General features: G+C 35.7%; 1 protein-coding gene across 3 annotated transcripts in view; it reads left to right on the top strand.

Moving 5' to 3' along the window:
- Window positions 1-24298, top strand: part of rush (pleckstrin homology and FYVE domain containing family member rush hour) — a 69170-nt gene that overhangs the window by 6104 nt on the left and 38768 nt on the right. The window contains exon 1 of one of the 3 annotated variants that reach the window (XM_081743152.1): window positions 6527-6569. The exons of the other annotated variants lie outside the window; for them this stretch is intronic. Coding sequence (XP_081599278.1) covers window positions 6542-6569 — 28 coding nt within the window. The 5' untranslated portion in view covers window positions 6527-6541. Of the gene's footprint in view, window positions 1-6526; window positions 6570-24298 lie in introns of those variants that run through there. 3 annotated transcript variants of the gene reach the window in all.

Raw genomic sequence — 24298 nt, 5'->3', positions numbered from 1 at the left:
TTTCGAAGTAGGTGGTGACTATACCTAACCCTACTTTTATTCGTGAGATTGGAACAGTTAAGTTTTCTAAGAGGTTTTTTGTTATTTCTATTTTCCTGTTTGTTTTCAGTCTTGACGTGTTTTCACTTCCTTTGTTTTAATTTCTTAATTTGTAGAAGTTACATGAACCACCTGTCGTAGGACTCTTCAATGTGCATCATCGTGACGGTGACAAAACTAGCTATAATTAATCAATTTTTACTACTTGTAACACGAACACCATCAAATTATTATTGTATATCATTAATTACAGAAAATCCAACAATCCAATGTATTGATGAGTACAACCACCTATTAACTTAATAATGATTCACCTGTAATGTTTATTCAATGCGTGATCTTTTAGCCTAAACCGGGAAAAGCCATGGAATTATGTTAACTGTTAGGAAATTTCGATTTGCTAAGAGTGAGATTTAAAAAAAGAAAATGAAAATTTGAAATGTGGCAACTTCAAACATTGAAACATATCTGTGTTTTCCACAAACGATAAACATAGTTCTGTGCACATTATCGTTGTTTTCGCTTATGCAGTGAAATATCAGGCTTTGGTCAATCATCCATAATATGCAGTTGGATCAACGATCCAATGGAAATTCATTTTCGACGCACGTATAATTCTAATCTCGTTTCTTTTTCGTTCGCACTAGTTTCTATTTTATCGAAGTTTCCTGGCCTGCATTGAGTGAGGTTAACTTATTACACATATGAAATAATTTTTGAATACGGTACTTGAATTTGAATTTACAAAACTAGCTGATGAAGTTGAACATCAGCGTATGCATTGGGTCAATACTCAGTTGATAGCCGCACTAATTTCATCGGACTCTGAATCTTTAAATATGGGATACGTCTGTAGATACCAAAGTGAAGTTCCTACTTTGTGCTTCTAATACAACATTTATTGTTATGCATTTATAGGTACACACCTGTTCACAAAAAAACTGGAAACTCGTTCAGAAACTAAGTCCGAAAAAGTGAGCCTAGATCCATCACAATTCCCGCAGATCTATACACAGGGAATTGCATCTTCCCACCGTTCTTTATATAGACACTAGCTGCAAACCGTATTGTCATCCGAGCGATGTGAAAATGTAAAAACAAAATCAAACTACTTATTTCTGAGATTAATATTGATTGCACACCTCATGCACAGTTCCAATATGCAAAATCAACCATTATCTTAAGGAGAAATTGCTGAAAACGACAGAAAATGGATATTTAAACCTTTAAGTAGGAACCTGTGCTCGGAGCGATTCTATTATCAATATTATAACACAATCTCTTGTAAGTTGGGTCTGTGGTCAAGCGGGTTTAGTACTGCTGCTGACATTTCTGAAACGAAGGGCGACGGTTCGAACCTCCTAAAGTTTTTCTTCCTTTTTTTAAATATATGAGAATTTTTATATATATATATATATAAATATGAATTTCTGCTGTGAAGTGGTTGGAAACACATTATCCGACGAACTGTCACTTCAAATCCCTGTCACATTTACTAGCCCGCCATATCCATAATTCATATATGAAAAGGCTAAAATGAGAAATGTGAACACAGTTGGATACCTAAAACCATACGTCCAAAATGAAAATTATTCATATATATATTTCGGAGGGCTTTGCTAACTTCATTCTTGGAAATGTGAACATTCTACAAGATATTTCATTCACTTTACAATATTTTATTTGAATAAACATAAAATTTCGGGAAGGAGGGGGGATCAAGCCCGGAAGTCCCCTAAAATACACCTATATATGCTGTTTTGCATTACAAAAACTTAGGGTACCTCATAATCTGGATTCTTATAAAGCAATTTGAACAATTATTTAGAAAATATGTACTGCTTAAAATCGGATTAAATCGCAATGCCAGTAATCTGTAATATCTTACATTTGTATTTATTTACATTGAATGTGTACTTGTTTTGTACTGTATAGCATGAATATTAGCTGCTACATAAGAAACAATTATCTATAATTGAATTTAAGTAGGAAATCGATATATGTAGTTACCATAAGAAGAAGCTAGTGAAAATGAAGTGTATAATGGTTGTATCTGAAATAGATGTTGTGTAATGGTGTAATTGGTTACCCCGCCACGTTTGGAATACTGGGCTCTTCAAACTGTCCATCCTTAGGGATGCGCAGAGTAGAGTCGAGACAGAATTTTCCTGACAAAATTCGAGTCGAGACACAGCTCTTCCAATAGGAAATATACATTTGTCGAGCATATTGGAACTGTGCATGAAGTGTGCAATCAATATTAATCTCAGAAATAAGTAGTTTGATTTTGTTTTTACATTTTCATATCGCTCGGATGACAGTACGGTTTGCAGCTAGTGTCTATATAAAGAACGGTGGGAAAATGCAATTCCCTGTGTATAGATCTGCGGGAATTGTGACGGATCCAGGCTCACTTTTTCGGACTTAGTTTCTGAACGAGTTTCCAGCTTTTTGTGAACAGGTGTGTACATATTTAATCATTTCTCATTAATAACTACAGACTTGTAATGATTTAATTATGATGATTCGTCTAATAAGTTTTAAGAGTCGTTGTTATTCTTATTTTAAAATTATTCTGACATTAAAAATGATGCGGCAATTAGTGAACAATATTTGTGGAATATGAGTTCAAATAAAGTTTCAATCTCTCTCGGTTTAGTTATTCTTGGGGCCAAATTTTTGTATGCTTTTCAATGTCATTACGAAGTGTTCAAAGCTTCACGAAAAAAGAAGAAAAATCAGACAATAGGTGTAAAAAAAAAAAAAAAAAAAAAAAGGAACTGAAATGCAGCTTTTGAGAGAGTATTGGAGAGTGTGCTCCCATGGGTACACCCTGCCAACACTCCTCTCCAAAAGTACTTAACGAGGACTGGATTTCTTTACTTAGCAATTCGCAGGGGAGTGTGAAACAAGAAAAAGAGGCGGGAAGACTTTGCGATTCAAATTATTGTAAAATAATATTTCGTTTGTTTTCAATACACTGAGAAAGGAAGGAAGTTTCACGATGTCCAATTGTTGTTTTAGTGTTCACATCTTCATACGTTTACCGGAGGAAAAGAAAATCTTAAATGGGATCTCCATTATGATCTTATGTTATTGTTGTATATCTGAGTTTTCGCCAAAATCCATAGGTTTAGTAAATAGCGAAGCAAAATGAATTCCTTTTTATTGACTGATCATTGTCACGTGTTACATTGAATGAAGAAGACTGATCCAAACGATCGATCATATTTCATATTACGGGTTTGAAGTATTGTGCATGTTGATGCTAACTTAAAAACAAATTTGGTAATATAGTCGTTAGAGCGTTCACTTCTGGGTATAAAGTCTTTGCGTTCAAACCATAGGTGCGTGATATTTGTTTTGTGGTAGGTAAACACCGAGTGGGCTAGTTTCCTCGGGGTTATATTGTTCCTCGCTCTTTTAACTTCATTTCGTTCGGGAATTGTGAAACTACGAATTTGCAATAATTGACTTCTTTCACCCGTATAAATAATGTTTCGGGATACGATTTTATTATTCTCATGAATAAACTGTTCTCTGCTTGCTTTCTGGAATGAGGTTGTAAACATCCAGTGTGCGAACCTAATAGTTAATACAAAATAAGAAAGAGATTTATTACAAGGAATCACGAATGAATAAATAGCTACATGAGAATAAGTGTATACACTTTATTATCGTGTTAAGCATGCGATTGTATTTCATTGTTTACGTATTTTAGTTCATTTTCATTCATCATCTTAGAAACTTAACAATGCCTCAACACCTAGGCTAAACACAGAAATTGGCTCTGTTCCCAAAAGAAAGAGCGGTAGCTAATGCAAGTAGATTTATACAGTGGATAGAGGCGAGGTACGTTGCAAAAGAAATATATTTCACGCAATTATCAACAACAGATATGTACGACACACATTGTTGTGGTATAGAAAGGCGGTCACGAAGTGAGGGACGGAGTGCATAGTAACAGCTTTCTGCTGATTTAATGCAGTTCTTCAAATAGCAGAGGCAGAATCAAAAGTAAAGAGATGTTTTAGTTTTGGTGTTGTGTATTCCTTGTATCCAGTGTTCCTGTGCAAGTAAGCATATCAGCTCCAAATATTCAAGCCCACATTCAGTCCTTCCTGGTTGTTGGGACAAAATGCAGAATATCGAATGACACCTAAAATTATATTTTTCTTTTTACTGTTGTCCTACCTGATCAATGAAAAAAAAATGCGTGACGAAGAATCGAATACCGATCTTACGGGTGAGAGTCCTGCACGTATCCAATGAACCATTGAACAACACGCACTAATGCTCGTGTACTCTGTAAATGTATAACTAATAACCATAAAGTTCAAGTTTTGAAAGAACATAGCTTTTTATTGTCTTCTTTGTATTAAGTTTTATAATATTTCTATAAGAGAAAAATAATTCATTTATCGATTTTAAGAGTTAGGTCTCAAAAACCTTTAAAACATTTAATTAAATCGCGAGGTGGTAGAAAGGTACGTGTACCGGTTTCATTCTCATAGAAAGGGGCACAAGATACTATCCCGCGAAAACCATGTATTATCTTTTGTGACAGATTATACATACATCCACCCTTTTTCGGAGAGTGTCTCACTGTGACATTTTCCTGTAATGAATGACGAAATTTTCACCATGTGACTGAAGTTGCAGATCCAGGTTTCAAGAAAAGTGTTTAATTTCTTGCTTTGTGCATTAATTTTTATCATTTTGTGGTGGACAAATACCGTGTGCGTGGGTTTCCTCGGCGTTCTCCCGTTTCCTTCCACTTTCGTCATTCCACCGTTTAATTCATTCTGAAACCATCGTCTCCTTTAGCATGCAGACAACCATTGGACGTAAAACTGAACGATCTCATCTTCCGAATAACCTACTAAAAGCCGCCGAATTTCTTTCGAACCATTGACATAAAGTAGAAATCGGATGTATGCAAGCGTCGCGTGGAGAATGTAGAAAAAGCTCTACAGAAGAAGAAGGCAGAGGCATTTTTGATCGTGGTAGCTGAAATCTCATTTCTCACAGTACGTGAGAAATGATACCGAAATTCACTAAAAAGCATTTCAGGCGAGAAATTGATGATACTTAAAATGTTATGGTCTCCGTTTCATTTTCAGTCAGCTTCGCAAATTCAAAATTTCGATGTGGCGGCTAGAAGGGTTTGCGGACTGATAAATACAATTCCTTGATATTTAATGATGAACTGCTTCAGCGAAATATAGAGAACATGCATCGGATACTTTCAGCTGAAGTTAAAATTTGAATGTTGAAACTCAGTTCACAAGTTACACTTACCACTTCTGTAACTTTGACTTCGTCAAGAGATGCATTTAGTCAGATCTTTGGTCGTTACCAACTATGAAATGGTAAGGAAAAGGAATTAAAGGATTATGCTAATTATGTAAGTATCGTAAAATCCCTCAAATCGTAAAATAAAAAAAAAAAAAAATAAAAAATAAAAAAAAACTTGACAAATTTCAAGAAACTACTCTCTTTCAAACAGTATATAAGCTCATTGCTAATAGCGAGTCACTTTTTTTTTTTCTTTTTAACTAAAAGTTACTTTTTTTGGGAGATAAAGTGAATTTTTCTTGTGATTTATGTTTTGCATTGGCAGTTTTTTAAGAAAAATATAAAAACAAATGGAAAAAGGCAGAAACTTGGTACTCATTACTAGAGCAACCCAAAAGCATAAAAAGCGTAATAGCAATTTAGACATATGGTTGGAACTTTGAACATGGTTGTGGTTATTTAAGGGTCCAGAAGAAACTAATTTTAAAAGCATAATTTTAGAAAATAAAGCATAATTTAAAATATATAACACAATTCTTGGAAAATTATGTTTAACTGCAAGCTTAACATACTATATTAATATTTTTTAAAACCAATATTTACAAAGCAAAATCATTGAGAACATAACAATGCAACAATGAAAAGCTAATTTTTGTTTCTGTAAACTTTTCGGTGTAATCCCTTGATGTGGAGAAAAGATAAAAGAAAAAACTTTCTGCCAACAATGAATAATACACAAGAACTCCACATTATATTATTATGTGTACCTCTTGAACTTGAGTACTTTCTGTATTTTTTGGTGATATCTTTTACTTTCCCTTTCTGTATGCACCTCTAAGGCGCACACAAGTGAAACAAAAACTGACTTGAGTAAAGCATGTCTTTTTACAATGCATTAAGTAGAAGTTTCATTAAATATGAAAGAAACTGGTTACATAAAGTATTAATAAATAGATCAAGATATTTAGAATATTTAATGTATAGTAAATATTTTACATTATACACGATTAATATAAAACAATGACTGAAATTAACAATAAAGCATAATAATTTGGAAAAAAATAAAGCATAATTACACAAAAAATAAAGCATAATGTGGGTTTCTCTACTCATTACTCTTCAGAAAGCTTCAGTACTTACTGCCACATGTGAAACAGTCAGCTTTATTCTCACTTCAGCTTTTATTCTTTCTAAAGCACAGTGAATGGTTGGTGGATGCTTAAGCTCTCAAGGTGGGTTAGAGACCTCTTCTGTGTCTATTCTTCCTTCTATCATAATAGTCTTTTAGTTTTCTCTCGTAATAGTTAACGCTCCGCTCAACGTTGTGTGTGTGTGGTTCATCGTGTTCGTCTTGTGTTATGCTTCTTGTATGTTCTTCTTAAGAGTAGGTAATGAATTTGAATATTTCACGCCTTTGAGAACTCTCAGTGCTAAGTTAAATATAATGTCTGGGCTGAAGAAATTCGGAAACAGGCCAGAACTGGTTCCACTTACTCAGAAGCTTCTTACATCAGCTAAGTCTGCTTACCGTAACTACAAAACATACATAGAAAACCTAAGAAAGGAGGAAGCTCAAAAAGATATAAAGAAGAAAAGATGAAACAAAATAACAAAGAGAGAGGTGATAGAGAAATTGACAAAGGAAAAAAGGGGCATGATGAGATTTTGGTCACTTTCCAACTATTTACAAGAGACCAGACCACTATGAGCCCTGTAAACTTACTATATTAGTGTAACATATTAACAAGGGACATCACCCAAGTGTCCGGCTCCGGTTTCAATTGTGTGTGTGTGTGTGTGTGTGTGTGTGTGTGTGTGTGTGTGTGTGTGTGTGTGTGTGTGTGAGAGAGAGAGAGAGAGAGAGAGAGTGAGAGTGAGAGTGAGAGATAGAGGGCATGATCCGTCATTTTGAATTAAAGTGAAGTTTTGAAAAATGAAAACCATAGCATGTGACCTCATTTTAATAGCAAATTTTCCCAAAAAGCCAGTGGTATGCTTATTTGTGTTGTTAGCAATTTTTGCCATGATGCATTTAAAACGAAAATTCGTTTGTATGCGCGTCTGATTGTTCCCAGATAATAGTGGCGTATTTAGAGGGGTCCGATCCCTCTCCGATTTTTTTTTTTTTTTAATTTTATAACTTTACGCAAAATTTATGTATTTTATATACGTATTTCGTGCCGCAAGTTCCAATTTTTTTAAAATATGTCCCTGCCAAATATCAGGAACTTGTGTGAAAAAAAAAATGTCATGTTGGTAAACGTTGCTGTACTTTTTCCTTAATACTTAAGAAACATTGTTTAGGATTGAAATACGTTAACGATTGGTGATTAATTCAAAATTGAACGCCAATACTTTCACTTAAATGGCTTAATTAACATTTAATACTAATTCCTAATGTTTTTCCTTCAGCTCGCGACTTGTATTATACGAGGAGAAAGATTTGATTTAAATTAAAAAAATCGATTTAAATAAAATTAAAAAAATCAACAAAAATGATTTTTTTTAAAATATTTTTTTCCCACCCTGATCAGTATGAAATGGTCTTTAAGGTTGTATCTGGAAGATTATTGCTAAATGTACAAACGAAACAAAGTATTAGTTATGCCTTTACTCATAAACTTCAAGCTCCTCCCAAATAAAAATTAGGGTTTTAGAAAAAACAAACATTAATCAGAGAAACCTCCCAAAATACTTTCCTAAATCCGCTACTGATTATTTTCCACCCTGATGAGTATAAAATGATATACAAGATTGTATCCGGAAGATTATTGCTAAATCATTGCACAGCTACAGTATAACAAAAATGTGGAAGTACGCTCTGACGGATATATTAAAAAACACAAGTTTAACTTATGTGCTAGAAGCTAGAGTTCTAAGCTCTAAGAAATGAAACACAAATGACTAAAAATGAAATGATCTAGAGAAAAAAATAATGTTGATAACCCAGAAGTTAAAATAAAGTTAATTAGCCTCTAAAATTGCCCTCAAATACTAAGCACTTTGTGTTTACTGTAATTCATACACATTTTCCATCCCTGATGATGGTAAATTCCAGGGCAAGATATGGCATTTAAGTCATGAAATCTTATTTAACTATAGAGTATACCGTAAAAAAGCTATTTAGATCGAAAAATTAAAAATTTAATTTTTTTTCAAAAAAGCCTGCTTTTTATGTGAAAAAAACCATCGATTCAAAAAACGCCGGCTTTTTTGCATCTCTAGTCTGTATGCGGATTTGTGTGTGTGTGTGTGAGAGAGAGAGAGAGATAATACACTTTAGCATCTATCTAGCATTAAATATATATTGCAGGGTGTCTACTGATACTGGAAATACTTGAATTATACTGGAATTTAATTTTGATACTGGAAGTTTGATCCACATACTGGAAATATCATGAAGCTGGTAATTTGTCAACAATACTCTTTTGTAATTGTTTTAATAGTCTTAGAAACAATTTTGTATTCATTGAGATTGTAAATTTTTCCAAAGCAAGAGTTGTATACATTTTGTCATTGGACATTTAAAACAATGGGTGGAGTGGAGGGCTATGAGGGAAGTTGGGAGGCCCTTTAAAAAAAGTTAAAATATTTGTATTTCAAAAAAATCAAGGCTAACTAAATTTATTGAAAATAAAATATACTTTTGATGGTAAAACAGTTACAAACCTGAAATCATCAAGAGTCTGATTATTCTTAAAGAACTTTAAAAATATAATGTAATAGGTACTGGAATTTTGCTGATAGTTATACTGAATGTATTGGAAATAAACCGAAATTTTGAAAATGAAACAGTAGATGTCCTGTATTACAAAGGACTTACTTATGTGGAGCCCATATTGTAAACTTGCGTCTTATATATCGTATTCATAAGTGTATGAGATCACTTAAGAGAGAGTACACATGATCAGGTTTTGTGGATGAGACTTGTTGAATACCCATCAAAATGACATGTAATTTGTCATTTTCTTATATGACAGAATAAATTTGAGTAGTTTTAAATTAGAACAGTAATATGAAACTCATTGTATTTTGTTGTTAATACGTATAGTACGTGCCGCAATCCAAATCGTACTGAAATTAAAAAATGTTGGCACCAATAAAACATGAAAACAAAACAACGAACCTAAGGAGGAAGTATACCTTTATCAGAAAGTTGTCAGTGAATTTTTGCTTACGAATACATATGTCGAAAATTATGGAAACTCTTCTTAATAAGGAATGTGATGACTCCAAATTATTACCCAGATCCCACAATTGTGATCTGTATTCAAAATAAGGTAATTGATGAGCCGCAAACCCCGTTCTTCGGTAAGTTTTATTTTATTTTAAGATGTGGGTAGCATTCTGCTGTCCGTCTGTGTAAAGCATGTTAACACATATTTGATTGGGTTAGGTCGGGAATGCCGCATGACCATTCCATCCGAGCAATAAGGAATTTTTCGTGACATACTGTCTCTGAAAACTAATTCGGTGCAGCAACATCTAACGGTTAAAGAATCAGCATCAGTAATATGGAGGACTAGGGGTGATCCTCCGTTGTAGAGATCTCTGATGTTAGAAAAGGGCATCATTGTTTTCGGCTCTCGCCAAATAACCATATGTTGGAATCACTTCATGGGGCTGAACATGGATCCAGTCACGATGTTGTCGATACCTCTTTAGACGGCGTCGTCTTTGCGTTCGAATCTTGGATGAAGCCTTCGAGACACAGTGCATCTTGACAGTCCGCCCTGGGCCGCAGCGAGCTCTTTGGTCAGTGTACATGCAGAAAAGGTGAGGTGTCGCCTGACAATTAGGCCTAGATAACAGTCAGATAGATGTGTAGTCCTTGTGCAACCTTTGTTGAGTTTTTACGAGTCACCACCTGTCCGTTAAATTTTGTTCTTTACATTTGACTTAATACTTTTAGGTGCGGATTCATGTTCCTAGATACTTTTACCGTTCCTCCATGAGAACTCCAAATGATCACCACAAACACGAAACAGTACAAACACTTTTCCACTTGAACTGGTGCTCTGCGTGCTAGGCAAACAGAGAGGCTAAAAGCTATGCTGTTAATTGATCTACTAATAATATGCTTTAAATTTTTCGCAAGAAAATTGTGAGGATAACATAAGCTGTTCAGAGCAAACTTAAACCATAATATTTTGCGACGAAAATTCAAAATATTTGCTAGATTTGAGAATTCAGAATAATTTGGGTGGATATTTTCATCCAGATCATATTTCGGATTCCGAGATCATACTTTGTCATTTTCCTTACTCAAATAACTTTCTGCAGGCGTCCACTAACTTTATATATCGTCGCATGAGAACCAGAGGAACGTAACTCCAAAAATGCTCTTTCCGTGTTCTTCATGTTTGAACATAATTTTGAAAGCCCCACTTGGTGGAAATGGAACGTAACGCCATCTGTTCTTGATCACCTGTTGTAATGTAGCTCAATTACCATCTTATTAAAAACCCATCTTTCTAAGAAATGGTTCTCATGCGACGATATGTATTAACCGTATATCAGGGTGTCTATCAGTCACGAAATCAGAAAACGGTCATGAAAGTCAAGGAAACGTCACGAAATTTAGCTTTAGGGTCACGATTTTTTTTTTTTAAATCTGTACGAATGTAATTACAAACTGGAAAATTTTCAAAATTCACCACCAAAAATACATATTGTCGGCTTTAAACGCTACCAAATCCCAAGCAAAGCACGCTTCTATCGCATGCGTGAAAATTCGACCTAATTCACATTCAGATTCACTCTTGAGACTGTCCTTCAGCTGGCATCATTGAGCAGTGGCGGTACAAATCGCATCGCATCGCCGAAACCACGACTCATCTAACCAGTTTATTCAACTGAGAGAAGATAGCAACCTTGTATCACAGCCTTTGAAAATAAAGATAAGATAAAGATCAGTGCTGAAGAATATAGGTACTGTTATTAGTTTTTGAATGTTACGAAATTTTATGGTTTGATAAAGAAAAAGTCACGAAATTTCATTTTGGAATTTTAGTAGACACCCTATATATTGATATTGTTATACAGTGTATAAATTACCGACTACGTTTTATGGAACTAGTGGAAGCTGACATTAATAGATGCCATTCTGTCTTCTAATACAAATTTTCCGGTTATGGTAAATCAATAAAAATAACAATCCAGAATTGAGAATAAGTAATCCGTACCTATATATTGAATAATTTTTAGTTCTTTAGTAGCTACGTATATATTTATGTCGATATAGATTTCAAGATTTTCGACATATATATGTTCTAGTAATAATAAAAAGTTTTCCTTTGAATGAGTCAGAAGTTTTTTGTTAACTCGCACGACAAACTGGATGACTCATTTCACGAATTCGAGCCTACGGATGAATGAAACGTTACGAAATATCCCTTCCTTTCATATATATTTTTTTATCAACTTCCTTTTCATGTTTCCTCGTATGTTACTTTAATTCTGTGCTAGAAAGGTGAGACCTTTCTTGTAAACTGCAAAACATGCAGAAACTACCGATTAACTGATGGGCTAGTTAGTACACGTCGCAGGTTCAAACCTTAATGAGTGCACATAGATCCCACCTTCTTATTTGACGGGGGCATGTGGTAGAGCGCTTACTTCTGGTGTGTGTGTGTGTGTGGTCTCTGGTTCGACCCCGGCCATGTAAGTTTGTGGTGGACAATATCAAGTCCGTGGGTTTTCTCAGGGTGCTCCCGTTTCCTCCCACATGATCATTCCACCAATTTTTCCATTATCATTCACTTGCTTTGATCATTCGTTTCCCCTATCGTAAAGGACATAAACGTGGGATGTTAAACTGAAAGATTTCAGGTTTCTTCTCATTTAACTAATTCATCAGTCATTCACTAGCAGTTGAATCGTATGCACGAACAAACATCTATGTTACATGTCGTGCGTATGTAACATAGAAATTTGTTTGCACATATCATTCAGGCATATGTAACATAGAAATTTGTTTGCACATATCATTCAGTTATATAATGCCTCCTTCATCCTAAAGTTGTTTTGTCTTGTGATTGTTCTGCCAGAAGGCAGGTTCTAATCCGTAATATAACATACAGTTCCCACTTGTCCTGGAAATCGTGGAAAACCTGGAAATATCTTTGAATTGATTTTATCTGGAAACATCCTGGAAATGTCCTTGGAAATGCATTTCTGTCCTTGAAATTTACAGAAATACTGAATGTCAGATTTTTCATAATTATAATGGAGATTTTAATTAATTGCTATTTTTGTTTGCTTTTCCTGTTTTTTGTGCTGAATAATAATTTGTCATAATCCTACATGTGTGGGTTGTTGGTGGGGTTTCTTTCTCCCAACAGGGTGGTTGCCTGGGAGCATGGGCGTCGTTAGCGGGGGTCGCCCCCCAGATTTTAGTCAAATATATTTAAATAAACTATACTACTTTGTATATATAACTTTTGTCAGAAAGAGAATTTTGATTTTGATTCATCCGCCCTCCGCCCCCCACCCGGATTTAAAAAGGTAACGACGCCATTGCTGGGAGAGCTTCTCTCTTCTTTTTTCATCTCCTTACTAGTCTGTCAACTCATTCTTGGATGCTGTCTTCACAAGCACTATCCTCCAGAAACTGTGTTTTGTACCAGCATTAATCCTCCATAATTAGTCTATTTTCGCAACAGTACTTACTCTTCGGTAAAATTTCATATGAATATTTGTAACAAGATCATAAAACAGGAGGAAAGAGATAAGTGAAAATGTACAGCAGCTACAGAGAAAGAAAAGAAACTTGACGGAAACAAGTGAAGCTTTGGAGACTGAAGGAAACCAGCTTGTACATAAAGCAGAACAGAAGTCTTTGGTTACTTTATTTACAAAAGTCAAATGCTATCCATAGAGCAGCTTCGCTAAGGAAGGAAATCACAACTCTATACTCAATTGAAAAACTTGTAATATAATTCCTTTTCCCCCTAATTATATCTGTCACACTGTCACGCAATGAAAATGCCATGTACGAAAAATAGATTTTTGTTGTTTGTAAATTTGTTTGGTGCATAATTAAAATGTCATGTAGAGAGGATGAAAATACATGTGCTGGATGTGGGTGGATCGGGTGGCTATAAGAGAGTTGAGAGCCCCCCCTTCCCAAAAAAAGCACATTACGTTCCGCTTTGTGTATTTAATTATTGTGTATTAATACTGTACTTGCATTAATATTCACTTCATAAGCTGCTGTACTTTTCATTTCACTGTTGTGAGTTTTGAACCTACAGTTGCAATCCTGTTGTACCTTCCTGTATCGAAGTCCTGGAAAATTGATTTGTCCTCGAAATGTCCTGGAATTTTTTGGGGAAAAGAGAGTGGGAACCCTGAACATCGGTAGTGAGTAGAGTGGCTAGTCGCTTTTCGTTGGGTCAAAAGCGTATTTGGAAAATTTAAATTAACGAAACCGTAGCGAAAGTCACTTATAGGATTTTTTTTCTTTATCGTTGTCCCTTATGTATGTTAATATTGATTATAGCTGAATGGTTAGAATTGTCGCTTTGCAATCAGGAAACTCCTGATCTAACCCTACGGTCAGCCATCCAGGTTGAAGTTTTTCTATCGATGAATGTTAGGATGGTATAGTTTGTTTCTTCAACCCGAGTGCAGTTCGTATATAAAGAATGCCACCTTGTACGTGTGGTAGCTCGTGTCACAAATAAGTCATCGTCCGGGAGATTTTGCGGAAAACAGCCCGATAACTAAATGGCCAACCAGAACCCTCAATCCAGGGGTGCTCACAAGGAGGGTCTATGACGCAAACTGCGTAATTGAAATATTTGGGGGGTTAAAATCGATATAAATATGTTTGAAGAGGGGTGTAAAAATTAATCGAAAAGAATGTTATATTTTCATGAAAGAACACCTACGGATAACACAATGCATAATTTTTTTCTTCCGTCCTTTATACCACGATACTGACCATTTTGGTTAATGGTTGAAACGGTTTTAAGGTTTTCGGTTGCATTCCATACCTCAAAATCATCTTGTCTACGCCACTTCAATCTGCACTTTTTCTGAACTTTATTACATCAGGGGATATTTACGAACTTTTTTTTTTAAATTAGCTGATAGTTTAATTTCGATGTCGAAAGCCCTGTTAATTAAGTAACTAATCATCCAACTTTAGCTTGAAGGTCATGTGTGTTTTGTCCAGAGTTTGGAATATGGAAAGTGGTATTTAGATAGCAGATCCTTGATCAGTCATTACTCTTGTCCATGTTTAACCAGAGTCATAATCCTCTTTGATTAAAGCGTTGTTTTGATTTATATTTTATATGCGTTAAAATTCGTTTCATCAGACCAGATTGATATTTGAATTAGTTGGTTATAGTAGTTTTTTTTTATGTAACAGCATTTTAAATGTTTTATAGTGACGACAACTTCCACGTATCAGTAGCCTCAGATAAGATATTTGTTATCCTGGGCCGCTATCTTGAAATTGTTTCAGGATTTCTTTTTTACTTTTGGCATACTGTAGTTGAGCCTGAATTTTAGCCAATGTTCTTTGGATTTTGCTTGCTGAGAACTGCTTGTGGTTCGCAGGAAGAATTTTGTATCTGAACTTAAAATTACGGATAGTAGAACAGACGATTTGGCAAGAGAAAGTGTTTGTATATACATAACTTTTAAATTTGAATTGTCATGATTATACGATCAGGCTGGAAGGGGAGGGGGGTAAGTCAGACAGTTGGGGGGTGCGTCATGAACATAAGGGGGGACACCACTGTCATATCAAACAATTGACAGCCACTCATCAAATCCACGTGGAGTCTTCGTCACAGTTCCAAATGCTGTCCTTTAAGTTAGTGCTCGATTCCCTGTTCCCAAGATCAACTTCGTTGTCGTTAAATTGCCTGACATCTGTTTCATATTAGCCGTAGTGTTAGGGAGAAAGAACAGACATAGTGTGTGTTAAGACATTGCAACTCCGCAAATGCGGTCGAAAAAGGGGTGGAGGAAGAAAAGTATACTGTTGTAAAATTCAGTTTACTTCAAAGACATTTGCCAAACTGCACTCTTATTGAGTGAATACGCTTTACCTTTATCTATAGTACCTTAGACGACTTGCCTTCTAAAAGTCTTTCTCAGATTTCATTATTGAGTAGCTGTGTAAGCACCTGTCGTTGCCAACTCTTAATCCAGAACCTCGATTATAAGAGAGGAAAACGTCCTTATTCCATTCCCCAGTATTTATCCTCTGCTGTTATATAAACCCGCATAGCTGTGAGGTAATGGGGGTTGCATACACGCATACGATGTCAAAAACCGAGAAAAACTACTATATCGTCCCTTTCCGGCATTAATGCAGTAAGCGACATTTTCAGAATTTTACAGGAGAGCCGAAAAATTAAAATTTTGATGGTTTTTCTTGAATAACGTTTTTGTTTTCTGGACTATTTTCGTAAGAAAAATACAGCTAATATAATTAAACAAGCTCCGTCAAATAGGACAGTGACGTATATAATAGCTTAAAAATATTCACTTATTTTGGCGCTTAATTCATTTTTGCTTACAAAATTTTTAACAAATCAATGCTTCAAACGACATTCATTCAAATGTACTAATGCATTAAGGCACACGGCGTCATAGTGAGAATGCGTTAAGCGACATTTAGGGGGAAAAATAAATGGTAATAAATTGCTGATTCGTTAATTGAAGAATGTTAGTTGTATACTGATCGGTAAAATACTGAACGCTTCTTGAAATAATGCTGCTTAAAATAAATTTGGCAAGAAAAGTGCTTTGGCTTACCTCTCCTTTATATATAAAAATTAATCTAATCTTCTGGATAGTTAAGTTAATAATAACTAACACCATTATTTAGTTTTCTCATTTATTTTTAGCGTTTTTTTAATTTATTAAAGCTTAAAATATTGCAAATTATTACTGATATTTTAAGCTTACTGATACAATGAAAATTTGCATCATTCATTTACTAAAAAAAATGTAAATTGTCGAAACCACAAAACTGTAACTTTATCAATTTTTAACTATTGCGAGAAAAAATAAAAAATGATGACAACGTGTTTCAATCTTGAATTTCTTCTTCATCTTCATCTGTCTCGGGGAGGGTATCTTGTGCTTCTCCCGTGTGTGGTAACTGCTGGTAGAACTCGTGTAGATGCTTTGGTAGAATATTCTGATTACACAATTTGACAAGATCCTGGTGCTTGGCTTTACTGATAGGGATGGCTGCTGCATAAAGTCTGCTTGGCTGCTTTTGTCTTGGTGAGCGAAGCTTCAGTGTAAGATACACCGCGTCCTTAGTCATTGAATACTTAACTTTGCCAAATTAGCTATTTTTTGAAAAAGTGACAACTCCCATTTTTGACAGGAAGAAAGGTTCCCCTGACTCATGTTTCTTAGCACTGAAGATTTGGGCTGCCAAAGTTGACCAATTTCTAAAAGAACCATGCTTCCACAATTCATGGATGTTGCTTTGTTCTTGCCATTCTCATGACAGTAATCCACTCGGATGGACTTTCAGTTTTTTGATTATGAGATGCTATCTCAAATTGACTATGCACACTGTCCACAGGCATATGTGTGTGACCCGGTACCAACTAATTGATCTAGATTCTTAGTAAGTTTTTGGATTTTTCAAGTTCATATTTCAACATGGCCAAAATATTTCTATTTTTTTTTGACCGGCACAGTTATCGCAATACAAAATTACAGTTGAAACGTTACCTCGTTCGTCCACTACATCTATATATCTCGAAAGGATAGAGGCGATTTCATTCTAACCTCGTTTACCTTCGCTCTCACCCCATACATAATTGTTCTGCTTTTTGATTCTTATATCGAGAGATTGTATACGGAATGCTTTCGTCTGTAGTATAAAAGCATGGAATCGCCATGAGGTACGCTTAAAACTTTCTGCAAATCTGAACTCGCGACAAGTGTTCCTTCCTGACTACCTCTAACTCTGCTGCTCTGAAACGAGCCTTAGTTTCTTCTTCATCCTCAATATGTCGCGTGTAATCAGCCTTCTCTTTTTGGGTTTTGTCTGTCTTGTTGGAAAAGGCGATACATTTCTGGCACTTGTCCTTTTTGTGTCTATGAAACCCAAGGTTGAATTTTGAGTTAAATATATAACGAAAAACTCTTTCCCTCATAGGAATATTTCCTTCTTCGTTCATTGCACGTGAGTAAATCGTATAGAGATAAGTGACGTTTTTGAGATCCTCGGGAAGATATAGTCGTGTTGTTTTATTTCTACAGTAGAGGTAAGGCACTGCAGGAAGTCTTTGAATTAATTCAACAACGAGCTACACATTTCGCTCGGATGTCGCATTAGGGCGAACTGAGTGGCGTCCTCGGCCATCAGGTTTTGCTGAGCCTTCAGTGGATTTTGTAACAGTGTAATTCTCAAACTTTTGTGAGATATCTAACGTTGAGAGCAAGAATTGAAGACAAACTCTTCTATAGCCTTCACCTTCGTTAACAAAATACTGAAAAGATTATGCCCGTGGGCTCTCTCCCTGAATCCTCCTTCTGTTCACTGGAACTTGTCTGGTTGCTCCTAAGATCCAATTTCTTTGATCATTCGGTTTTAAAGACCAAAAGTGTCTAAATAAAAATTGGCGCCTCTCTTCCGTAATATCAGAACATTTATTTGGGCAAGACTTGCATTTGTTTGGTTGTACAGTATTTGTTTCTTCTCCACTCTTTCTTGCCTGTTTCTGTTGTAAGCTTGGCCACTCTGCTTTAATCTTTTTTTCTCTTTTTGAATAGTTTTCTTTTTAATTCTCAATCCCTTTTCCCCTATGATGTTCTTTTCTGGTGTAAAAGTAATCTTTCTACGTACAATCTTCCTCCGTTTCCTAGCACCGCTTTCCTCATTACAATCATCACCTGAATTTGACTATCCAGCTGAATTTCCTGAAACCCTTTTTCTCTTAACATATAATATACCTAGGTATATTCATCTGATGAGGTTGGTGTTTTGTTCAACCAATCTATTGAGTTTTTGGAAGGACAAGCCTGGTTAAATATGATATCATCGTCAAAGAAATAGTCTAAATAGCTCAGTCCCAAATTTGTTCTTTTTCTCAAGTTCCGTTTCTCAGCATAATAATGTTCATCTCTTTCTCGATTCTTTTCTAAAGTTCCCTCTTCATTCGGGTTTAGGGTCTCTTCCTCTACTGCTGTCTCCTGATGTTTGGGTTTTTCTTCCCTTCTTCAGTCTTCTCCTCATCCTGGTTTAGTGTCTCTTCCACTGCTACTGTCTCCTGAAGCTTGTTTGGGTTTTTCTTCCCTTCTTCATTATTTTCCTCATTGTGGTTTAAAGTCTCCTCCATTGCTACTGTCTCCTGATACTTGTTTGGGTTTTTCTTCCCTTCTTCAGCTTTCTTCTCATCCGAATTACGGTATCTTCCACTGCTACTCTCTTCTGAAGCTGGTTTCGGTTTTTCTTCTCTTCTTCAGCCTTCTTCTCATCCGGGTTTAGGGTATCTTCCACTGCTACTTTCTTCTTATGCTTGTTTCGATTTTCCTTTCCTTCTTCAGCCTTGTTAACATCCGGTTTCTAGGATATCTTCTACAGCTACTTTCTTCTGATGCTTGTTTGGGTTTTCCTTCCCTTCTTCAGCCTTGTTTTCATCCGGGTTTAGGGCATCTTCCACTGCTGCTCTCTTCTGCTGCTTGTTTGGGTTTTCCTTCCTTTCTTCAGCCCCAATTTTCATGATCTCACTCTTCAAACAACTAACTATATTGGAATATGTCCCGTTTGGTACCTTCGGCTTCATGACTTGTTTTTCAACTTGCTGTTTGGTTAGATTTAAAATCTTCCTCCCACGGGAAAACTAAAAGCAGAAAATAGCAAAAAAAAAAAAAAAAAAGAACCGACCTAAAATGTGATAAAAGTAATATTTTTTGTAAGTGTAGTGCAAAGTAATAGTTTTAAAAGCTTTGACTAATAGTACTTCCTGTCTACTAAATAAGTCTCACTTTTGAAGCTGGCAGAAATCTTACATCCATTATATAAATTAGGTAGCTTTGATTTCCATTGACCTAAAAGGTCAGCTATAAGTGATAGTGTAATTCGAAGCTTTAGGAAAATATCACTCTGCTATTTTTATCACGCTCTTTGAAATCGGTTTAATTTTTATATAATTAACACTGACAATTTGTTACCTGGCCTGACGGGTAGGGGCAACTTGCCTGCCTGCCAAACAGCATTGGATAGGTCGAATGTGAGCACGAACCTTGTTCTAGCCAGTCATCCAAACTGAAGATCTCCGTGATATTTTCCAGTCTTAACAGGCGAGTGCTGGGACGGCAATTCTGTAAGGTCAGAGCCGCTGGCTTTCCACATCCTTGCCCTCTATTCTTCTCCGGCCTGACCCTTAGTTTCCTAAAGGCCACAACTAATTGTCATTGCTAATTAGTTACTAAAAGCAACCTTTCTTAACAGCTAGGTTTTATATGCACAGAACGATCATTACAATAGGAATAACCGCCATCAAATATCGATAACACGTAACTTCCACGTCATGAGCAGGTAACATAGAAGACGCGCACGGCTACCGAACATAATAGCACGCAGCTGATGCCCGTTATGGGCAAACAAAATTATGTGAGTAAATTTTGATTAGCTCAAACTGTTGGGGCACAAATAACTGCCCCACCTGAGACAGTCGTACTTGTGGGATGTTCAAGCGCTACAGTGTCAAGATTTTACCAACAGTGCTCATGACGGTCAGTCAACCGCCAAGCGATCACACTTGGATCAGGTACGTGCGGTGGGCAGAAAATGAACAACGTATAGCACTATGGTATCTCACCACAGGCGTATGTCAATGGAGGAATTGACGCACCAGTACAATGTGGGCCAATAAATCCTACAACAAATTTCAACCATGACCATGTGACATACCTTACATCGGTTAGGGTAACAGCCGTAGACCAACACTATTACAATAACACAGAAATAACATACGGCTGACATGAACAAAAGCAAAGGGATCATTGGACTATGGATCAATGAAAGAAGGTTATCTGCAGTGGTAAGTCCCGCTTTTCACTTAACCATGTCGATTATATTGTTGGAAACAGCACGAGTATACGTCTCCGGGTTGCAGCATGGTAATTCAATAGGACGGTGTCTGGGTCTGAGAAGTGACGCACAAGTATTTCTTACTCGATTAAACTTTTCATGGCCCATACCTCCAAGTCCAAGAGAGCAGCGCCATATTCTAGCAGGAGAACGGAGGGTGTCATCGGGCTGCGTTTTTTACATAATGGTTGGAGGAGCATGAAAATGAGTTGTCAATACTACCCTGTTATCCAAAATTGCCAGACTTAACCCTATTAAGCATGTATGGAACATGCTGTGATGTTCTGTGCAATATGTTGCACATCGTCCAGTGTGCACCACTTGCAGGAACTGCTGCAGCATAGAAGGCTTGGACTGAACCTGCAGAATACAAGGAGTATACCTTGAGGAATCTATTCATAAGCGTTTAACTGCTTTGATTACCCAGAATGAACACGCTATTAGGTAAGTGTCCCTAATGTAGAGATAGTTTAGTCTTAGTGTATAAAATAATCATTCCTAATAACTTATCAACAATAGAAATATTTTATATAACATGTTTACTGAATTTTAACGACTCTTTCACGATTCCGTAAGCTGAACAGTGTTACCTAATGCAAAAAGCTGTGCTGAAATAAGAATTTTCGAAGATATTAGTGGACAAACATAAAATACATGCACACATAGAGGCATCCTAAAAAAAATGAATTATTGAAGTCCTACGTTATTTTCAGTGTGTGAAACCGGGATATTGTTCTGCACATTTCCATTTAAGTGATAGGATGTTAAGAACACACTTTTTGTGATTGTTCATATTTTACCTTGACTTTTATCCACTTGTACACAGGTAGTTTTTTAAACACTGAAAAACATGTTCTCGAAACTTTGATAATCGTTCATTAAGCAGAAAAATGTCCGGCTTTTCAACGATATTTTAAACGTTTTAAATGCAAAGTTTAAACTTCTAAGACCCATTGATATTCTTAAAAAAATCTTCAGTCCATTACGGTGAATATCAACCTATGTATGTTGATAGTAGTTCCCCGAGATCATAGGCGTATCGATCCTAACAGGAAAGTCTAGGATGGATACGGTCATGTGGGGTTATGGAATGCTCCATCAAAGGGGTCCTTGTATAATTGACATACTAAAGTTAACTGTAAAACAATGAATAAATAATTTCTAATAGTTCTTAATATAAACTTACTCAATAGGAAAAACAAAATCTCAGTTAAATGTATATTTCTGACTTCAATGAAAATATTTGTGGAAGTGGATGCAACTGGTAGAATTTAATGTCAAAAAATCATAATTATTTTCATGAATTTTGATTTTTCTAGGGATTTTCTAGACTTTGGTTTAGGTAAGGATTATGCCCCCTAGACCTGCTGTTTACACCTAAGCTACACCTATTTACACCTAAGTTTTCTTTTCTGCCCGACAACAATTACCGGTACCATCGTTAGGCTTATATTCACACAATGCCGTTGCATGTACTGTCTGCGAATATTTTGTTGTTTAGGATTTTAATTCAACTCCCAGAAGCATTGTTGTGCTAAGGTTAAGGAAACATAAATTTGCTTTCCCCCACCTATTGTTGAAAAGGACGCATATGTACAATAATTTTACCATTCTCCCTGAAACCATTAAAATAGCACCGACTATTTAATACACACCAGGCCCACTATGGAATTTCTGTTCCTATTTTGTTGACAAGTTTTAAAATTATTATATTTATTCTAAATGAAAACGAAATTATTGATTTTAGCGTACTATTTAGTGAAATGATGTTAAAAAATTGATATCTGAAACCATACAGTAAATGGAACGGAAACAATCATTGTGAAAACTTGCTAAAAGTTGCTTCAAACCTTACCAATGTTTTCCTCTTGCATGGTCAATACAAGTGTCACTTTCAGTCTACTGGGAAAAATGTATTAAACGCCAAGCGTAGAACCTCTTAGCTCCTTCCCCCTTACTTGCTCGCAACACACTATTTTTTTTCCAATAGGCGCTCTGAAGTCGTGTAAATTGACACTGTGCACCTTCGGAAGTTTTCGCCGAAGAACTTCTGCACCGAAATATGAAACCTTAAAATGTATTATACGACGTTACACACTGTTATTGCAAGTAAAATAGCAGTAAGTAGCTATAACAATATTACCGTTTACTTCAGAAGTGAGGCTGAGAGCCTCTTACGTATATTTTTAAGATAGCAAAATTGCTGTAAGGAAAAGTATTTGTTCTTAGCAGGTAAATAGAACTGCAACAAATACTGGAAATCATTGATATCATTACATCAAAATTGTTTCAAGCGACTCAGAACCAACTTCAATCTGTCGCTTACTACACTTTTGCCATGAAATATTGTAATAATCTTGTTCATACCACATTTATTTGCTCCAAGCACGAAAATAATTTGGTGTTTCAAACAATCTAGACTACAAGTTAGTTTCTTCGTTTTATCGGAAACATTTATGCAGTAAATACAAACGACTGAGTGTTACATACAACATTTTTGCCTCCAGCGAGTCTAATTACACCCGTGTAAGCGACATAGCTATCTCGGCAACGGTTAAAGATAGAAACATGGCGATTAGACCATTCGATGCGCCTTAAAATTCTGAGCCAAAAACTGCAAAAAAGTCAATTTCGAAAAAAATGTCGCTTACTGCGTTAATGCCGGAAAGGGACGATATGTTCTCGCATTCATTTTAACCCCCCCCACCGCCCGTTGACTATCCGAGCCGAAAATCGAAAAAAAAGGGGGGGGTTATACAAGAATAGATCTCGTCAAGCTGTATTTGTGTACAAGTTTCAGTGGTTGTAGGTTACTGTTTTCTATGAGAAAAGCTGATGACAGACAGACAGATACATACACATTGTTAAATTAGTATAGATCATGGTTTCTCAACCTGGGGATCGCGAAAGGGTTTTATGAGGTGAAAATAAGCGGAAGAGATAAACATAATTAAAATCTAATACTGGAAAATATTTTTAAATATTATTTTGAAGTTTGTTCTGATAGGCATATTTTTATTTTTATACATTCAATAGGTCTACTAAACATTTTGAACAGTTTTTTTTCTTTATCATATGACCCAAAATTAAGGGAGTTATGAAGTTTTAAAATTTTCAGATGGCCTTCATTTCGAAACAGTATGACGGATCGGATTCGATATTTGTAATATGAATGAACTGACGACCAAATTTGGTTTTAATCCATTAGCTTTTAGGGAAATTATTGTATACACTATATGCAAGAAATGGATTTTATTATATTATAGAAATAAATGGATATCGTGAAATCTCCGCAATAGGTATATTAAAAATTACACAAAAGCTAATTACAAACCAGAAATTATAAGGGGATCGCCGACAAGAGGATGTGATAAAATGGGGGTCGTGATGGGAATTAGGTTGAGAACCACTGATGTAAATTGTTAGGAGTGTGAAATAACTTCGCAAGTATGTCGATAAATTAATTATGAAATAAATTTTCTTTAGAAATCCATTGTGCGGGTGGGGCGGGGGAAATAAATCACACTTGAGGTTTTTGAAAACCATATAGAAGACGCCAGTTAGAATATTTCTTAAGAGTAGTATGATGTAATCGGAAATCACATGCATGTCTCTGCTGATGTAGTTTGACGCTTTAATTCATGAAAAGAGGAAATGTGTTTCCTGTTTCCTATTTCCTTTCCTTGAAAACAAAGTATTATTTCTAAAAATAGTGGTTTTACGCTAGTGTCTACATTCGGAATTTCCCTTGTAAAATGTTTAAATAATCACTGTAATATTCAGTTTATCGTAGACGAGTGACCATGCCAGACATTGAAAGTTTAGGTAAGTTACATAATTATGAATTATTTGTGCAGCTTGTTAACTAAAGAA

This window comes from Thermobia domestica, chromosome 16 (genome assembly GCF_964235325.1).
Source record: "Thermobia domestica chromosome 16, izTheDome1.hap1.1, whole genome shotgun sequence".
Lineage (NCBI taxonomy): Eukaryota > Metazoa > Arthropoda > Insecta > Zygentoma > Lepismatidae > Thermobia > Thermobia domestica.
The sequence above is the reverse complement of the archived record's forward strand: the minus strand, read 5'-3'. Positions and strand labels throughout refer to the sequence as shown.